The sequence below is a fragment of the Lathamus discolor genome, chromosome 12 (genome assembly GCF_037157495.1).
Source record: "Lathamus discolor isolate bLatDis1 chromosome 12, bLatDis1.hap1, whole genome shotgun sequence".
Lineage (NCBI taxonomy): Eukaryota > Metazoa > Chordata > Aves > Psittaciformes > Psittacidae > Lathamus > Lathamus discolor.
In genome coordinates this window covers 10,403,352-10,419,841 of record NC_088895.1, presented here as the reverse complement: position 1 = coordinate 10,419,841, position 16,490 = coordinate 10,403,352, and the positions used below count along the sequence as shown (strand labels likewise).

General features: G+C 40.3%; 1 protein-coding gene across 1 annotated transcript in view; it reads left to right on the top strand.

The window, feature by feature from the left end:
* Positions 1–16,490, top strand: part of TMEM132C (transmembrane protein 132C) — a 206,527-nt gene that overhangs the window by 145,701 nt on the left and 44,336 nt on the right. Inside the window, exon 4 of the mRNA XM_065692709.1 lies at positions 6,705–6,888. Coding sequence (XP_065548781.1) covers positions 6,705–6,888 — 184 coding nt within the window. The remainder of the gene's footprint in view (positions 1–6,704; positions 6,889–16,490) is intronic.

Below are 16,490 nucleotides of genomic sequence, written 5' to 3'. Positions count from 1 at the left end.
ACCTTGTGCCTGGATGTGGTGTTGTATCAGAGAAGACTAATGAGCCTGCTACCCTGACTGCAGCATTTATTAGTGATTAGTGACTCCAAAAAAATGCTCTGAATAAAATGAAGAAACTGGTGAGTTATTGCAATCCCCAGTCAGGTCTCCCTCCTTTAGGGACAGTCTCATTCAGCTTTCAGCCTGTCCAAGGGAGGAGCATTTCTGGTTTTTTGTACTCTAATTAGCAACATGACTTTTGCTGTTTGTCATAGGATAGCACTGAGATTAGCATCTGTGAGCAAGGCTTGTACAAAGAAGTCAGATAGGCACCACATACCCTTTAATGGTTTGGGGTTTTTTTTGAGGCTAGAAGAAAAAATTATTATTGACCTTGTTAAACTGGGAAATAAAGGCACAGAAAGGCTCTCTCTACCTTACACCCAGATAGTGCATGTTTTGTCAGCTAAGAATTTCCCTTGCAAGTGGAAACGCAGCTGTTGAGCCATAAGTGGTCTTCTCTTTCCTTCATGGCATGTGGTTGAGCCCAGCAGACATCCTGCGGTTCAGGACTAACATGGTAAAGGTACCATATTCAGGTGCCGAAAGTAGCAGACAGGCACCAGGGCTTTTTTTTTTTTTTAAAGTTCTATGATACCTAATTCCTACTGATTTTATTTGAGCTGTAAGGACCTGTATCTTTATGTCTTGCCTGAGGTCATTAAAGGATGCTATGGAAGAGCTGGGAAGTAAAATGAGATTTCCTGTCTCAGTCCAATACCTTAATCAAAAAGCTGTGTTTTATATCACAGCTTATGACAAGAAAGCTAAGAAGCCTTATTAACTAATCTAACTCTCATCTGGACTGTACAAAGAAATAAGTGCAGCATTATATCATCCTTTTGAAGATATATATGTATATTATGTTGCTCAAGAGTTTGCTAAGTTGTATCTTGAATATTTTCCTTTGAAGACCTTCATAATACTTTCAATGTGGTAGTTTTCCATGAAATTATGTCCTCTCTATCTGTTAATTGCCAAAATAGATCATCCTTTTCTTTCTCCTCTGCTAGTTTTTATGGTTGAAAGATGAAAGCTAGGCTAATACTGCAAAATAAGAAATTTAAACTGCATTTGTCTCCTGTAGTTGGCATTCTTCCTTAATTACTGCCTTCTTTCTACAGTTTTCCAATGAGATTAACTTTATAACAGCTCTTATGAAGGACCTGTGAAAAGAAACTTACATTAAGCATTTGTACTCCATTTGATCAAGTGTTTCAGAAAGAAAATGGACGGTTTAAGGTCTGAGTGGTGGATATTACAGCATTTAGCTCATAGGGACCAGATTCAAAGGGTTGCTAATGACCCACCCATTGGTAGCATTGAGTACTGAATATGTAAGTTAATTGATGTGTAAAGAGCTGCCCACATAATTTCATCATCTTTGCAGTTATCATCAGTAACTTTCCAGATCAGGTTCTCATCTCCTGTGTTTTATTAATTTTTTCTTAAATTGCTGTGATTCATCCTGATCTGAGGGTGTGTCTTTTGAAGATGGCCCAGTTATCAAATGTGATTAGGACAAGGTGCAGGAGGAACAAGAAATTGAAACAAGCAGAAATAGAGGAACATATGCCCTGTACCCGATTATAATCTTTTCCAAGATGGGAAGAAGCATTCATGTATACATCAAAGTGGGCTGAAGTACAGATTTCTCTGGGGTTCAGTTTGCCGGTTGGATTTTGATGAGAGTTTGTCTCTGTACATGGTAATAACATACATCAACGCATTAATTTTAGTGAAGAATAAGATGTCCAGTGTAACTGAGGGGTAATGGGGTTTGTCCTCTTTTCAGTATTTTATGTCACTGAGTAAGTGCTGATCTTGCATTAAGATGTCACTGTCAAACTGGATAGCATTAAAGAGGAAAAGAGTTGCTAAATTTTCAGCAGGTCGAAGTGTTCTTGGATCCCTAGGCACTTCCAGTAAAAATCTGTTGCAATAAAGGATGGCTAAAAAATGATTTTAATCTAGGCTTTTTAAAATTTCTCTTTTGAGAGCCACTGCAATAAATCAAAATTATTGATTTTGCCTGTAGCAGTCCTAAGATTCACTCATTTAACAGTCGAAACTGCTCTATTACTCAGAGCAATAACCCAACACTTTGAAGTCTCTCATCGGAGACTGTTGGTCCACACATACAGATGTGCATTCAACAAAGATTTCCGTTTGTTTATGGATCTTGCATCAACTGACATCTGTGCACTGCTTTTCTTAGTAATTATCTGCCTTCCTCTCTACTGTACCCTGTGAAAGCCTTTGCAGCACTGGGCCTGTGGTTCACTGTTTCTGAGCTCAGCTTAGCCCTGGCCATGTGTGGCCAGCACAAGCATTTCCACATTGACAGGTTTAACATCATGCCACCCCTTACTAGACCTCTGCAGAGAAACAGAATCCATTTTGCATTCTAGCATCTGTCGTATTACCCACGTTGTACGTCTGTCTGTGGGCTTAGGTGTGTTTTGTGTGTCCATGATATCATGTTTTAAATCCCCTATGTTGAAGAGAGGTTTAAATACAGCTTTCGATGCAGCCAGTCCTGGGTATCCATGCAAGAAAAAATTCCTTCCAAGGGTAAATACTTCTCAGGGCACTGAACATTTGAATGATCCATAAGTAGTTGCAAAGGAATGCTTAATACCATACTCAAGAATATTCTAAAATCAAAAATTGTGGTTAAATTAATAGTAGCTGATATCAAGTGTGTGTTCTGTTCATAGTGTTGGCAAGAGCTGGTGAGTTCCATTGCATTCTCCCTCTGTCACTTTTGTTTTGCCTTTTATGCATTTTTTATTATCTTTCCATTAACAGAATATGTCTGTTCCACCTTCTTTTGCTAAAATTGCTCCTCAGAAGCATTCACACATCTCTGCAGCACAGTTCCTCCTCATTCTCCTGGGGTAGTAATTTACTACTAGGCTGTGCCAGTAGCAAATTACTAACCCCATCACTAACTTGCTGGCTCAGCCACTGTAACCAGTAAGTAGTTCCTAATCATTGCCCATCTGCTCCAGCAAAGGAATAACTAAGGGTTCAGTGCTCCTCACTTACGCCTGCGTGCTCAGACCCAGAGCCAGAGTGGCTGTTTAGCAGATCAAAGGGAGTCCTTACTCCCCTGTGCAAGCACATGGTCCAATCTAGCCCTGAATGATTAGCATATTTATAAATTAAAATAAATCCAAGGAGTGAACTGGCCATGGGGAACTCTCAATCCAATCAAATTAGACTCATATATCCACCCCAGAGCAATTCCTTAGAAACCCTGCCTTCATGAAGCTTCATTTGTAATCACTACGTGCTGTGTACTTTAGAAAAGTTTGATAATTACTTGCTGTTCCAGCAGCTGAGCAGTTCTAAATGTTAGATATTAAGGAATTGCTGTTTCAGTCAGTGAACAAGCTCTGAACATTAAATGTGCTTCATGAGAAGTTTTTTTCTCAGCCATTACACATCTCTGAAGGCATATTTTTTTTCAAGTGGATGCTTTCCCAGCTGTTGATCATCTCTCCGTTTCTTCTGTATGAAGAGAGAAGGAGGAAACTGATGATACTGTGACATTGTATAAAGGCTTTATTACTATGGAGGGAGATGGGTGCATTACTCACAAATGCAGGCGCTGAAATAATTATGCAGGTGATCCTGAAAAAGTGCCAATGAAACCTTTATCTTATGCCATGCAGTTTTGAACATTTTTCTATCACTTATTTTACAAAAGAAATATTTTACCCATGTTATACAGAATTCTGTAAAAGAATTTTAGTACCATTTTTTATATCTCTTCACCACTACAGCTTGATACATTGGGAAGAAGCAGCCTACCTTTGTCATGGGTCATAAGGATACTTGGCTGAAACAGCTCAGGGAGTGATACCAAGTGCTCAGTGAGAACTGGAAATCCAAATTAAGCAGGTGTTTTGAGGCAGTGTTGTGAAAGGCAATAGCAATGATTTCTTTCACAGAATAGCTCATCAAAATATGCCTCATGTACAGAATGATGGTGGAATATAAGGTGGGTATGCTGAAGGCCATTTAAAACTGGAATCAAGTGCTGTGGTTCCTATTTCCACTGATACCGGAATGATGGTCCAGTGGTTAACAAGAGATTTGGTAAAACAAAGATCAGTTCCTTGCCTTGTTCCAGGGTTCCGTGTGACCTCATTAGTGTCACAGTGTCTCCCCTTCAGCCCTTGTGTGCAAAATTGAGATAGCTATGTCTACAGCAGAATGGAGAAGAGATTTAGGAGTGGATGACCCTCAAGCCTCACTGCGACAGATGGTATATAAATAGAGCATGGGCACTATGTCCCTCATTTTACTCCTAGAAGATCACACAGTGGTAGATGCAACTGTCAGTGGTGGGAGATTGATTCTGATAATTCTACGTTTGGGAGGAAGGAAGTCAGTTTAAGAGTGTAAGAGTTAATGTTGACATTTTCTTTGATTGATATAATCAAAGTCTGTCTACACTGCAGTTACATGTGCTGTGAAATGCGCCACACAAACAGGATGCCCAGAGATTCTGTTCTGTTTTTTTCCCCTGGGTAGCTCAAAGCCAGGCTCGAGTGTGTGCTGCAGATAAACAGTATGGACAGCTCATGAGCAGAACACAAGGCAACTCTAAGGAATTGCCTGAAGGACCAAGGAAAATTAGGTATGAATTGAGTGCTGTGATCCAGAGGGAGGTGATCGGTCCTCACCTAAGTCAGAGCATCAGGAATCAGTAGGCTGGCTGGAAATGAGCCTCGGCTTCACAACTAGAGCTCTCTGATCCTGCTAAGAGAGTTGTGGGCTTCTGTTGTGAAGCCGCACATTTCATATCTGCTCAGAGGCTATGTAGAGAAGTGTAGACTTCCTCATCAGGAAAACTTTCCTGACATACAGCCTCTCTTAGAACAGCTTTGATGTGTGTAAAAATGTATTCTCTATTTAGCGTAAGTGAAAGTACTGAGATAGTCAATCACATGTAAAAACTTTCTCTCTGCCAGTTACTAAGCATCAGATCTAGAAATGGTGAAAATAATGGCATTTCAGGTGTCATTAATCTCAGGCATAATGGTGCCTTTAACAGCTAAATGAACACTGTAGCTCAGGTGATTCAGGTATCTTTGCATATAATCATGCTTTCAAATAAATTGCAAAGTTCAATCCAGTATGTATTCATTTTGAGATGTCCCGGAAGTGTGTGAACTGCAGTTAGCACAGTTGCCTTATATTTACAAGCTCTAAGATTTATTTAGTAGGAACTCTTCAAATGGATATAGCCTGGTCTTGAGTTATGAATTGCTAAACCCATCCATCTATCAAGTTACTACACAAAATCACTCTTTAAATGCATGGAGGAAGTATACTGCTAATGCAGATGTGTTCCTATGTCTCTTTTTGACACAGCAAGAAAACAGCAAGGAAATAAATTTAAAGCATTGGGCAATATTAAGACTTTTCAGAGCAAACCATCCAAATGAAAACCCATAATCAAAATAATAATTATCAGGGGAATGCATTTGCTTTCAAAGTAATCATGCAAAGTAAAGCAGGGAATATGTCTTAAGTAATAAAAAATGGTGATTTCTGTTCGGAGGTAAGAAGAAAGTCTAGCACTTGAGGATTAAAGTGCTTTGTACATGATCAGTTCTTGATGGATTTTCTCAGAAATGGGCCTTTGTGTATTGTACATAAAAAAAGAGGGAAAATTGAAGCTGTTACATGATGAATGCATCCAAAGGTGTGATGAAGCTGGGATTGGGTTACTGAAGCTAGGAAGATGCCTGTCTTTTCATTCATTTTAAAATTACTACAGTGTAGAGTTAGGTTGAAGTAATATTCTGTGAAATAGTAAGACTTTCTACACTGTGGAAAGACTTTTAAAAAGTTCCAGAAAAGTCAATGTATAATTTCTGATGCAAGTAATTTGTTGGGTTTTATGTTTGGGTTTTTTTTTTTAATTAAACTGGCAGATAGTCTGGACAATTTCTTCTGTGCATTCTTTTTATTTCTGATATAAAGAAATTTCAGCATGTCTTTTCATATTTGTTATTCAAATTATCTTCTGCCTCCTGACTTCATAGTATATTTTACCTGCCATAGCTTTGTTCTTCCTAGTTGGTCTCAGCTGTTTGGGTTTCTAAATCCCAGAGCTTACCTCTACGTTTAGACTAATCTTGTCATTTTGCCATTTAATTGGGTTAATATTTTTAACAGCTTCCATGCAGTATGTAAGATCTTCAATTACACTGAGTTTCATTGCTAAGGCTTTATATGATTTTGATAGTGGACGTATACAATGAATCTTGGTTTTCTTTTTGTCCGCACTAATTTTGGGCTCTTCAGTCTCCATGGGCAGCATTGGACTTTGGTTGATTTGGGTCAAATCTATCTCGCAGTTGAGTTGAATCATACTTGCAAAATCATAAAAAACATGTAATGGAATAAGTATACTTTGCTTTCCCCTGGATTTTATCCCTCCACATAGTGTTCGTAGTAAGAGCAGCTGACTCATTTTGAGTAATACCAGTTTGTATGCTCTGAAGAAGTTGTAGATTGGAAAAGGCCTCGTGTTATATCTGCATATAAATAGCTGCATTTTCCAGTAGCTAATATGATTCACTTCATTTGCCTTCTTCAGTGGAAGTAATAGCTCTTCCCTTTCCCTGTTTTCCTCTTTTCAGAAGTAACAGTTTATTCAATGAGGTCGTGCAGATGAACTTTGAAATAGCCAGTTTCAGCAGCCTTTCTGGAACGCAGCCCATCACCTGGCAGGTGGAATACCCTCGGAAGGGGACAACAGACATAACCTTGTCTGAAATCTTCATCTGCCAGAAGGATCTTGTTGGAATTGTTCCACTGGCAATGGTAAGAAAATGTTTTAGCATGTTGCTCCGTACAGTCTGTATGTGGTCTGAGAAAACGTATACCAAGCGTCAGAGAGACTGGCAAAGGAGTGCTGTCTGCCCTGCCTCCCTTGCTTGCTAAAATCATACCTTCATTTAATGGTCTGAACACATCACACTATTTCAGTTCTTATAAACTTAACACACAGGAAAGGGATGCTGCCACCTTAAAAATCTCTCTGAGTTTTAAATCCTGAATTTCTGACATCCGTGGTTCCCTCCAGGCCACCAGCTGGTAAGAAAAAGCCAAGTAGATTTACATTCCTATTTCTAATTGACATTACATAGCTCCAACTTGCAAGCTGTAGAGAAACTTTACAGGGCCTGGAGCACCTTTTTCTTCCTTGGTCCTTGGTAGGCTGAGGCTGATACAGATTTTGCTGGCTGTTTCCCTAATAGTGTAAGAACCTATGGCTTTAAGGGAAACAGAAAATAATAATAGCCTTGGTAATATATTTAAGAAAAATGTAGTATAGACTTTCATATGGAAAAATGCTTTGGGTTAATATGTGCTCTGTTCAGTGTTGTAGCACCATTCGCGGGCTACCTGCTTCCCTGTGAAATCATACCTGTTGCTTGTCTTTACAAGATGATTTGTGGAACCAGTGTCACCTTTTCTTCCTGTAGCCCAGTGAAGATGCAGTTAGTTGTGCAAAGCACGGCTGGGACAGTGGGAGCACTGAGACTTAGCAGTTAGAGCCCCCTCCTGTGAGTGAACAACCTAGGATTATTTTCCTACCTCTGAGTCAAGCAAACGAGGAATTTCACTGGAACCTCCAACATCTCAGGTGCACTGCTGGGTGGGCATTTTATTTTCTGTAGGATTTAAGTGCATGCTGAGAACTTTTTCCTTGCTCACAGGTGAAGTAGGCACAGAGCATTTATTTCAGAAGTCCTGCCAAATCTCAGGAAAGGGAGAAGCACAAAGCTGCTTAAAACAGCACCAAGTGGCAATTCATAGAGGAACTGCACATGCTATCATTAGTCAGTGTTAGAGCTTTGGATCTGGAAGAGGAGTTAAACCTGTCTCACATGTGAATTTTGCCTCTCTTGTGCATTATCTTGGTGGGGAGATTCTGGCAGTCTTTTCTTTGAAGGGTTGTCAGTGGTTTGCAGCAGATAATTAGATGAGTATTATTTCCTGGAAGTCCTAGTCTCGATATAGTCTTTCCGTTTGAAGAGTGCTCGTATCAAATGAGATCATGCCCAGCAATTTCCTGATCCAAAGTCTGTGAAGTCAGCAGAAAGCCTGTGCTACATTGTAGATCTGAGAGGGAAATAATTGTCTTCATTACCTGTAGAGTTGAACAGGGAATACATAATTGAGCTTCTGTCCTCTATAGACTTGAGAATGTGTGTAGGCTTCTCTGGTCAGATGTTATTTTGAGATAGGTGCCTTCCAGTACCAAATGATAGACTCCTGTCTGCTGGCAGACTTAACATCTTCTACTCTGTATTCAGCGGCTGGGGAATCTAGTATTTCTATTAGTGTCTAATGCTTTTGCACTTGCATAGAAGGTTCGAGATTTACTTGCAGACTTGTGTCTATTCTAGATTTAAATTGTTCTGTATATGTGGGTCCCTTTAAGAACTGGAGGTCTAAATGAATTAATTTAGCATTGTTTAAATGGTGTAAGGTAAGATCCTTTGTTCCCAACAAGTGCACCGTTAGGCCCTCTGGGTTGTGCAAAGGGTTCAACCACTGAAATCATTAAACCTTTCTCTTTGCAAAGCTTTCTTGTGTTTGTTTATCTCATTTCTGTACCTTGTGATAACACTCGGCTGGAGCCAAAATATACTGTGTTAACAGAATCCGGTCAGATGGGATATTAATGCAAAATTGGCTTTGCTAGCAGGATACTAGTAGATAAAGGGAATTTTCAGAGTTTTCTGTTAGCTAACATGGCATATCCAGCCAGGGTGCTTTCTTCATTTAGGCATTAATCTCTGGCTGAGCTGCTTACCTGGCAGTTCTGCTCAGAAACAAGAGTCACACTGAAAAGTAAGAGGGTGATACTGTATCTGCAGAGAAGTCAGAACACAGTCTTTATCTCAACTACACACTGTAAAGCAACAGCACATTATTTTGCACAGAAATTAGACCTCCACATTTATCAGCAAGTGTGTTTCATAATCCTCTAGAGGGTGAAGTAGATTTTGTTGATTTAAGCATAGAGTGTTCCTACAGTAAAGCTGCTGACATCAAGAGTAGGATCTGGTATCCCCAAATAAAGGGGGAGAACAAGCTGCCCAAAGATATTGTACTGGATTAGGATGGAGGGATCTGACTGAGTCTCTGCCATTAGCCTGATGGACATCCTCGTCAGTCTTTTGAGGATGAAAGCCGCTAATGTTTGCTTGGGTTGAGTATATCACGAAGGTTGTCTCTGACTCGCAGAGTAATGCATGTCTCTTGTGAGCCATTCCAAGCTTATGAAGCAAGAAAGATCATGTAACTTTTATTGCCCTATGCCTGATTACGTTACCAAAAAGTAGTAAGATGAAAAACAAGCAGGTCTTCAAAAGATTAGTGCAATTGTTGCTACACAGTATTTTGGAATGAAAGATATTAGAGAATTGACATTGTCAGTAAGAAGTGAACCTGGAATTTTATAAGAGCCTTACTCGGATCAGTGGAGCAAGTGATAGGATGCAGCTGCTGAAATATCAGTGGGAATGTATCATACAGTCGAAAGAGAGGGTTTTAGTAGAATCTGTATTCTGTGTGCCTAACTACTACACTAAATAGTGTACGCAAGGAACAACAATACATTGATGCTACTACAGCAAACACTGCAGTGAAATAAAAGGAGCAAGAGATATCAAAACTACTGGGTGGAAAATAAGTGTAATAACTTCTTCCCAGAAAAAAGAAGAGGTGTACACTTGAGGTAAGTATATTTTTTTTCCTGAGCCCAGAAGTTAATCGATCTGAGTAATTTTGGAGGACATTTCACCCTTAAAGGTATTTAGGGAGAAAAAAAGAGACAGAAAAGTGAGAAAAATGTAATTCTGTCTTATTCTGCTGCTTTCTCTCACATACCAGAATTTTAGTTAAATAATTACTGTGGGAAGTGATGCATCAAAAATAGATCCTAGTCAGACACACATAGTACTCTCACTACCAAACTCTTGAATATGGCACTTGGTGCAACCATCTACTCAGTATCTCTTTCATGCAGGCTGTTTCAGATTCTGTATGTCTCACTCAAAGTATGGATTTATAAGAATAGATTTGTATGTTATATTTTGATCATTGAATAGCTGAGGCAAAAATTGTAAAGAGGTAATGTCATTTATTAGACAATCTGATACACACGGAAAAAGATAGGTGCTGTTTCAGGCACACAATCCTTCCTTCAGATCTCTTGACTCACTTGAATCATAGCAGGTGTGATATAGCTACAGAAACTGGGGGTAGTAAAATTCATCGAGTATGAGAGTTAAATAAGAAAATAAGAAGATTTCTTAAGGCAAAATGGAAAATATATCCCACTGTCTGCTGGCAGGGAAAATCTACCCCAAAGATTCAGTCTTCCGGTAGAGAAAATCTACTGCTGAGTTATGCCCTATTCTGGCATTTTTTAGTTCATATTACTTGTTGCAGGATCAATTAGGAAAGTGTTTTCATAGGAACTTAATTAATTGTCTGCTAAGCTGCTTTTGAAAACAAGTAACTCAGAACTTGTCAGTTAAGGTGTAGAAGGCAGGTTACCTTGCTTTCCTCGTGTTCCTCCAGTTTCTATCCCGTCACAAGCAAATGTAGCCAATTATATTGATTTTATTTATTGATTTGATTAGATTAAAAAGCAAACCCAAAATTGTTCACCTTTCTAGCACATGCACACACACAAATCCCACTGAAGAAGGCTGTATGTTTGTGTCCAACACAAGTCCATGGTTTAGGAAATCTGGCAAGAAATTTAATGCTTTAAATGAGTAATACGTATTTTTAATACTATAAAATTTTGCTTTGGCATAGAACAAAGTAGAAGACCTATGCATAAATTCATTGTTTGATGCCAGGAAGACACATTAATATTAAAGGAGAACTCCTTTACAGGAGCAAGATGGGGAATCAATGGTTTAATATTTATGCAAGACCATCTGGATCCCTGTGTATAAAACAGAAGTAGTAGTCCTTCAAACAAGTGCCTGGTTTCCATGTACCTTTCTTTATATTCAGAACTCAGTGTATTGACAGTTCTGCTGCATAAGTGAGCAAATGCCATGAAAGATGCAGAGCTGTGACTCAGCCAAAACCGCTTTTGGACATTTTTATGTATGCTTGTTAACTTGCTCTCCATTAAAACACAGAGGATCAAATATTTAGCTCCCAAAGCAATGTTTGTTTTATATACACATTTGAGTATGACGTTCCCTAAAGTAAAGATTTTTTAAGGTATTTCTTTGTAACGAAGTCCCTGTAACACCATTTTAAAATATGGACCTAAATAGTTTTTATCCCTGTACACTCTTGACTTCGAAGGAGGTGATCCTGCCCCTCTGCTCTGCTCTTGTGTGACCTCACCTGGAGCATTGTGTGCAGTTCTGGTGTCCTCAACATAAAAAGGACATGGAACTGCTGGAACAAGTCCAGAGGAGGGCCACGAGGATGATCAGGGACTGGAGCACCTCCCATATGAAGATAGGTTGAGAAAGTTGGGGCTGTTCAGCCTGGAGAAGAGAAGGCTGCGTGGAGACCTCAGAGCAGCCTTCCAGTACCTGAAGGGGGCCTATAGGGATGCTGGGGAGGGACTCTTCGTCAGAGACTGCAGTGACAGGACAAGGGGTAATGGGTTCAAACCCGTTGGAACGGGAAGGAAGTTCTTTCCTGTTAGGGTGGTGAGGCACTGGAATGGGCTGCCCAGGGAGGTTGTGAGTGCTCCATCCCTGGCAGTGTTCAAGGCCAGGTTGGATGAAGCCTTGGGTGGGATGGTTTAGTGTGAGGTGTCCCTGCCTATGGCAGGGGTGTTGGAACTAGATGATCTTGAGGTCCTTTCCAACCCTAACTATTCTATGATTCTATGATTCTGTGACTTCCCACTGTAAAGCTCTATCTGCTTCAAGGTCACAGAAGTGCAGAATTCTCCCTCCTGTTATTCTTTCAATCTTGAATTAAGCAGGGTGCAGCAGACACTGGGAACGTTCCAGAAGATAAAAGCTGAGGCTATATAAACCCATCCATTTCCTGATTCGCTTATCACAAACAAAGAAACAGGTAGTCTGCGTATCAGCTTTTCAGCTGACAGGTATTGTGTCAGATAATTTAATTATGAATCACATCAAATAAAACTGTGAGTTAAAGGAAACTTACTTGATGTAAAACTATCCTATTATTATTAATAGCTGGGACAACTTAAATGAACTGTGAAGCCCTAAATAATACCATGAAGTCAAGAGTTTTTATAGTTCAGTTACAAGACGGAGTGCTCTGCGTGAAAGACCAGAGTTCCAGTCTTCTGATGTTAAGGGAGAAGGAGTAACTGAGATCACTTATATACCTACAACTTCCATCATGGCAGGTTGCAATTGTTTAAATGAGGATAGCATTCCCCCCTTTAGATTTATGGTGGTTGTAATTCCACTAAAGTTTGTGTCATTGCTCTATATTTATAGCAGATGAACTCAGGATCCCGCATACCTGCTTATAAATTGGCTGCCTCACGTAGCGCGTTGAGCTGTGACTGCAATGTTTATCGATTAATCTTATCTGTTAAGAATTGGCTTTTTTGTTCTCTGCCTATCAGGAAACAGAAGCAAAAAAAAAAACAAACCCAAGAATGAACTGTCATTCATTGATCTTAAAGTGGTCAGAAGATGCAGACAACGTAAAGAATTCAATATGGCTCAATTTAATGGTGCCTTAAGTCCCAGTTATCATTTCTACAACCCCTGTGCTTTTGCTTCTAGCTTCTGTTTTCCTTTTCTTTACTACAATCACACTCAGTCCTACCTTTTGCAGGAAATGAGAATGGATCAATAAGGCTATCTCAGCTGGCTGGAATTAATTTTTCCGTTGGATCGAGTTGTATGTCATTTTCTGTGCAGCACAACAATATGTATAATTTCCTCTCCCAGCATCCCTCATATCTGACAGTGCTGTTGAATGGATTATGCTGAGATTTTTAAAATGCTGAGGAGAGCTGGGGTCAGCTAGCTTCCAGATTTTTAAAGATCCCTGACATACAGAAAACTTCTGGGTTTCTTTGCTGATTTTCCTGTCTGTAGTAGAGAGATGTTAATATGAGCCTTAATATATGTGCTTCTCAGCCTTGTCGGGAGAGAAATCCTGCAAACCAAACACAAAATTGCGGAACAGTGATAATGAGCGTCAGAGAGCCAGTGACTCAGTTGTTGGATGCTTGGTGTTGTGGTAACACCTGAATGCTCCCCTTGAACGGGAGTATCTCACAGCACTAAATGCTGCACAGACATATGACAGACAAGTCAGAAACCTGTACAATATTCTCAGTCTGCAAGCCAAGCTAATCAAAGTCAAGGTGCTGTTCAAGGTTGAATGAAACTGAGCTCCATGGATGGGAAAGGAGGGACAGCACAGGTGACACTGGGACACAGGATGCTGCACAGCAGGCATAGGTATTTGAGATCCCCCAGCCAGTCCATGATGGATGCTGATCACTTCTGTGTGTGTTAGCAGAGTACTGCTTGTGGGCTCTTCCTTCTGACAGCATGGCACAGTGCAGGGCTGCATGGAGACAGTCAGGTGCTTCCATGCTAATTCTCAGCACTGCAAGTTATCCTGAGTCAAGTCCACATTCCACTGCAGATAATTTTGGTACTGTTTCATGGGACTGCATTGTCTGGAGATTATTTTGTCCTTGTGATTTATTGGGCAGGATTTTGGACTGCTTTAAGTATTGGTTCGAGTTTGTGACGCTGCTCCATCAGAAGAAGATGTCTTAAATAACAAGTTTATATTTGAAATGACAGCTGATAGAAATTTTCATTGTTTAACACAAGCACAAAGGCGATTTCACAGCTGCCACACACATGTGAGCAGAGCCCATTCAGAGCCAAAATAACTAGCCAGCAGAAAGCAAGCTCTGGACCCAGATGATAGTGCTTAGGAGGGACATTCCAGGGCTGTGTATTTTGATGCTGTAGCTGTTAAGGACTGTATTCACCCTGTGTGCCCTCCCCTGCTGCCTTCACTGCCAGATCAGATGGAGGAGGGCAGAGAAACACTTCTCAGCAGGAGCAGGAGATCAGTTTCAGAGGCTGATATTCAGCAGAAGTTTGCAGCTGAAACAGAACTGGAATTTCAAGGCAGAAAAGTTACCAATTTGTAAGACTGTAGTGTGTGTGTGTTAAGCAGTTCAGACTTTGACCATGGCCAGCAGTGGGGCAAATACTGTGTCTGATTCTGAACCTCCCCCAGCACTGCACGTCAGCTGTGAAGGATTTGAAAGAAATGTAAAAGGAAATGAAAGAACGTTCATGACTTTGTTCCCAAGGTGCTGGACGGGGAATTGAACTCAGCAGTCTTGATTGTTAGATTGTGCTCTATCCTATGTAAGTTTACTTATAGAAGTACTAGTTTGCATCTGAGCTAGTGCTTTCTCATTAGCTTTAGCTAACAGTCAGTTGTCTTAACTGATAAATGTAAGTCCAGGCACTGCCCAAGTTTATTCCAGGAAACAAACGTTTACCCTAAACGGTGAATGGTTTCCACCTTCGCATGCTGTCACTTAAGAGTGACAGGCTGAACCACATCTGCAGAGCAGAGCAGGTGTGTCTGCAAACAGCTTGAGCATGAAGTGGGTTAGCTGTGCCTTACACTGAAGAACAGGAGCGCTTTCTGATAGCTGGCAGCTTCTAATGATGATTTTGATCAGTAAAGCTTCTCTATTTCTGGGGATTACCTCATTCTACACAATCAGGTGAAATACTCACCTAGCAGAATCAGGAATTGTTTAGGCTGGACTCTTAATGAGGCTCTGAGGTGCTCCAGCTTGGACAGTGAACCTGTCTAGACAACAGGAATATGCTTTACTCTAATGGAAGATAATGAGTGAGCATGAGGGGAAAAATAATCACCAGGACTTTTATAAGCCTCAGTGTTATAATGAGCTACCTCAAGCATTAAAAAACTAGCAACTTTTCACCTTCAGTTTGCTATAGATGCATGTTTGCCTTACTCTGCTTTCAGTTTACATTCCAATATTCAGCCAGACTCTCATCACTGAGGATGTTTGTCATGGAATACATTAGGACTCTCTAATTCAAACTCAGTAGTTCTGCTTGAGGGAGATAAAACACTAAAAGCTAGGGCGGGATTCAGTACAGTCTTGGAGAGAAAGCTAGCACTGTGCTTCTGGCTCTTTCTGTTTGTGTAGCAGCTGCTAAAAGGACATGGGGAGCAGCGGTGGTGATGGGATTTGAACTATTCATTGTCCCAGCACCAAAAGGGTACAAAGAGCATACCAGAGCTTGGATTACTAGCAGAATCTACTTTGCTAAGCTAGAGAGCCTGTGTTCAGAGGTCTTTCTGCAGTGCCCAAGCTGTCCAGATTGATGCACATATGCTAAATGAATTAACAGACCAAAACTTCTACACTGTGGCAGCGCCCCATTGCTGTGGTGTGTGCTTCAGACCATAGTTAAACTGCAGGGCCTGGCAATGGGAATCAGCACAGACTGTGAGCCTATCAAGATTGGTTTTCCCCTCAGAAACAAATCATGGCTGATATTTAAAGCACCAGCACCATAGCACAAGCATCAGCAAGCCAGCACATTGGTGAGAGAGGGAACTTCAGCAGCAAATGGAAGTACAGCTGACATTAGTCAGGTCCCAATCATCTGGTTTGTCCTATGTATTTTTTTCTCTAGCAAAGCTGATTGTCTTTCTGCAAGATTTGTTACCTCACAGAACATTAATCTAGGCTGTAATGATGTAATTTATGGCTGTAATTTGCTTTTGGAAATCCTCTATTACTGAAAAATAGCAACAGCACAGTTTTACTGATTACAGTAGTTGAGTATTGAATGGTGACTGCAACTGCCGGGATTAGTGACTATGTTGTACTCTGCTCTCCAAGGCCCTGTAGGACCAGAGCTGTGAATGTTTTGAAGTGCTAAAATTAGTATTTCGATTAAACAAAATAAGTGTAAAAAAGTAATTCAAGTTCACCAGAGATTTTGAGAAAACGATGGAGGGAAACATTAGCCTTTAAATTCCGTAGTGGAAAATCACATCAGTGTGTAACTACACCACATAATGTGCTTACGTGTAGTATGGTTCTGCAGCATAGCCTGTTTATCTATACCTTCTACCCCAAACTACTTCTGACAGGTCAAACCTTCAGGTTCCTTATTGAGTTCTTCTCTCAATATGCCATTGAAGAGAGAACTAATTGAGATCTTATTTTTCATTAATGCGGAAATTTTGTTACCTTGGCATAACACTTTTATTTTCATTTGCACAAACCAGATTTTACCAGGGTTTTGCTGGGGAAAGAGCATGTGGACAAAATCACCTTGTGTGATCTAAAGGTGAATTCCTTTCCTTTTATGTCCTGAAACAGTGCGCAACTGAATGAA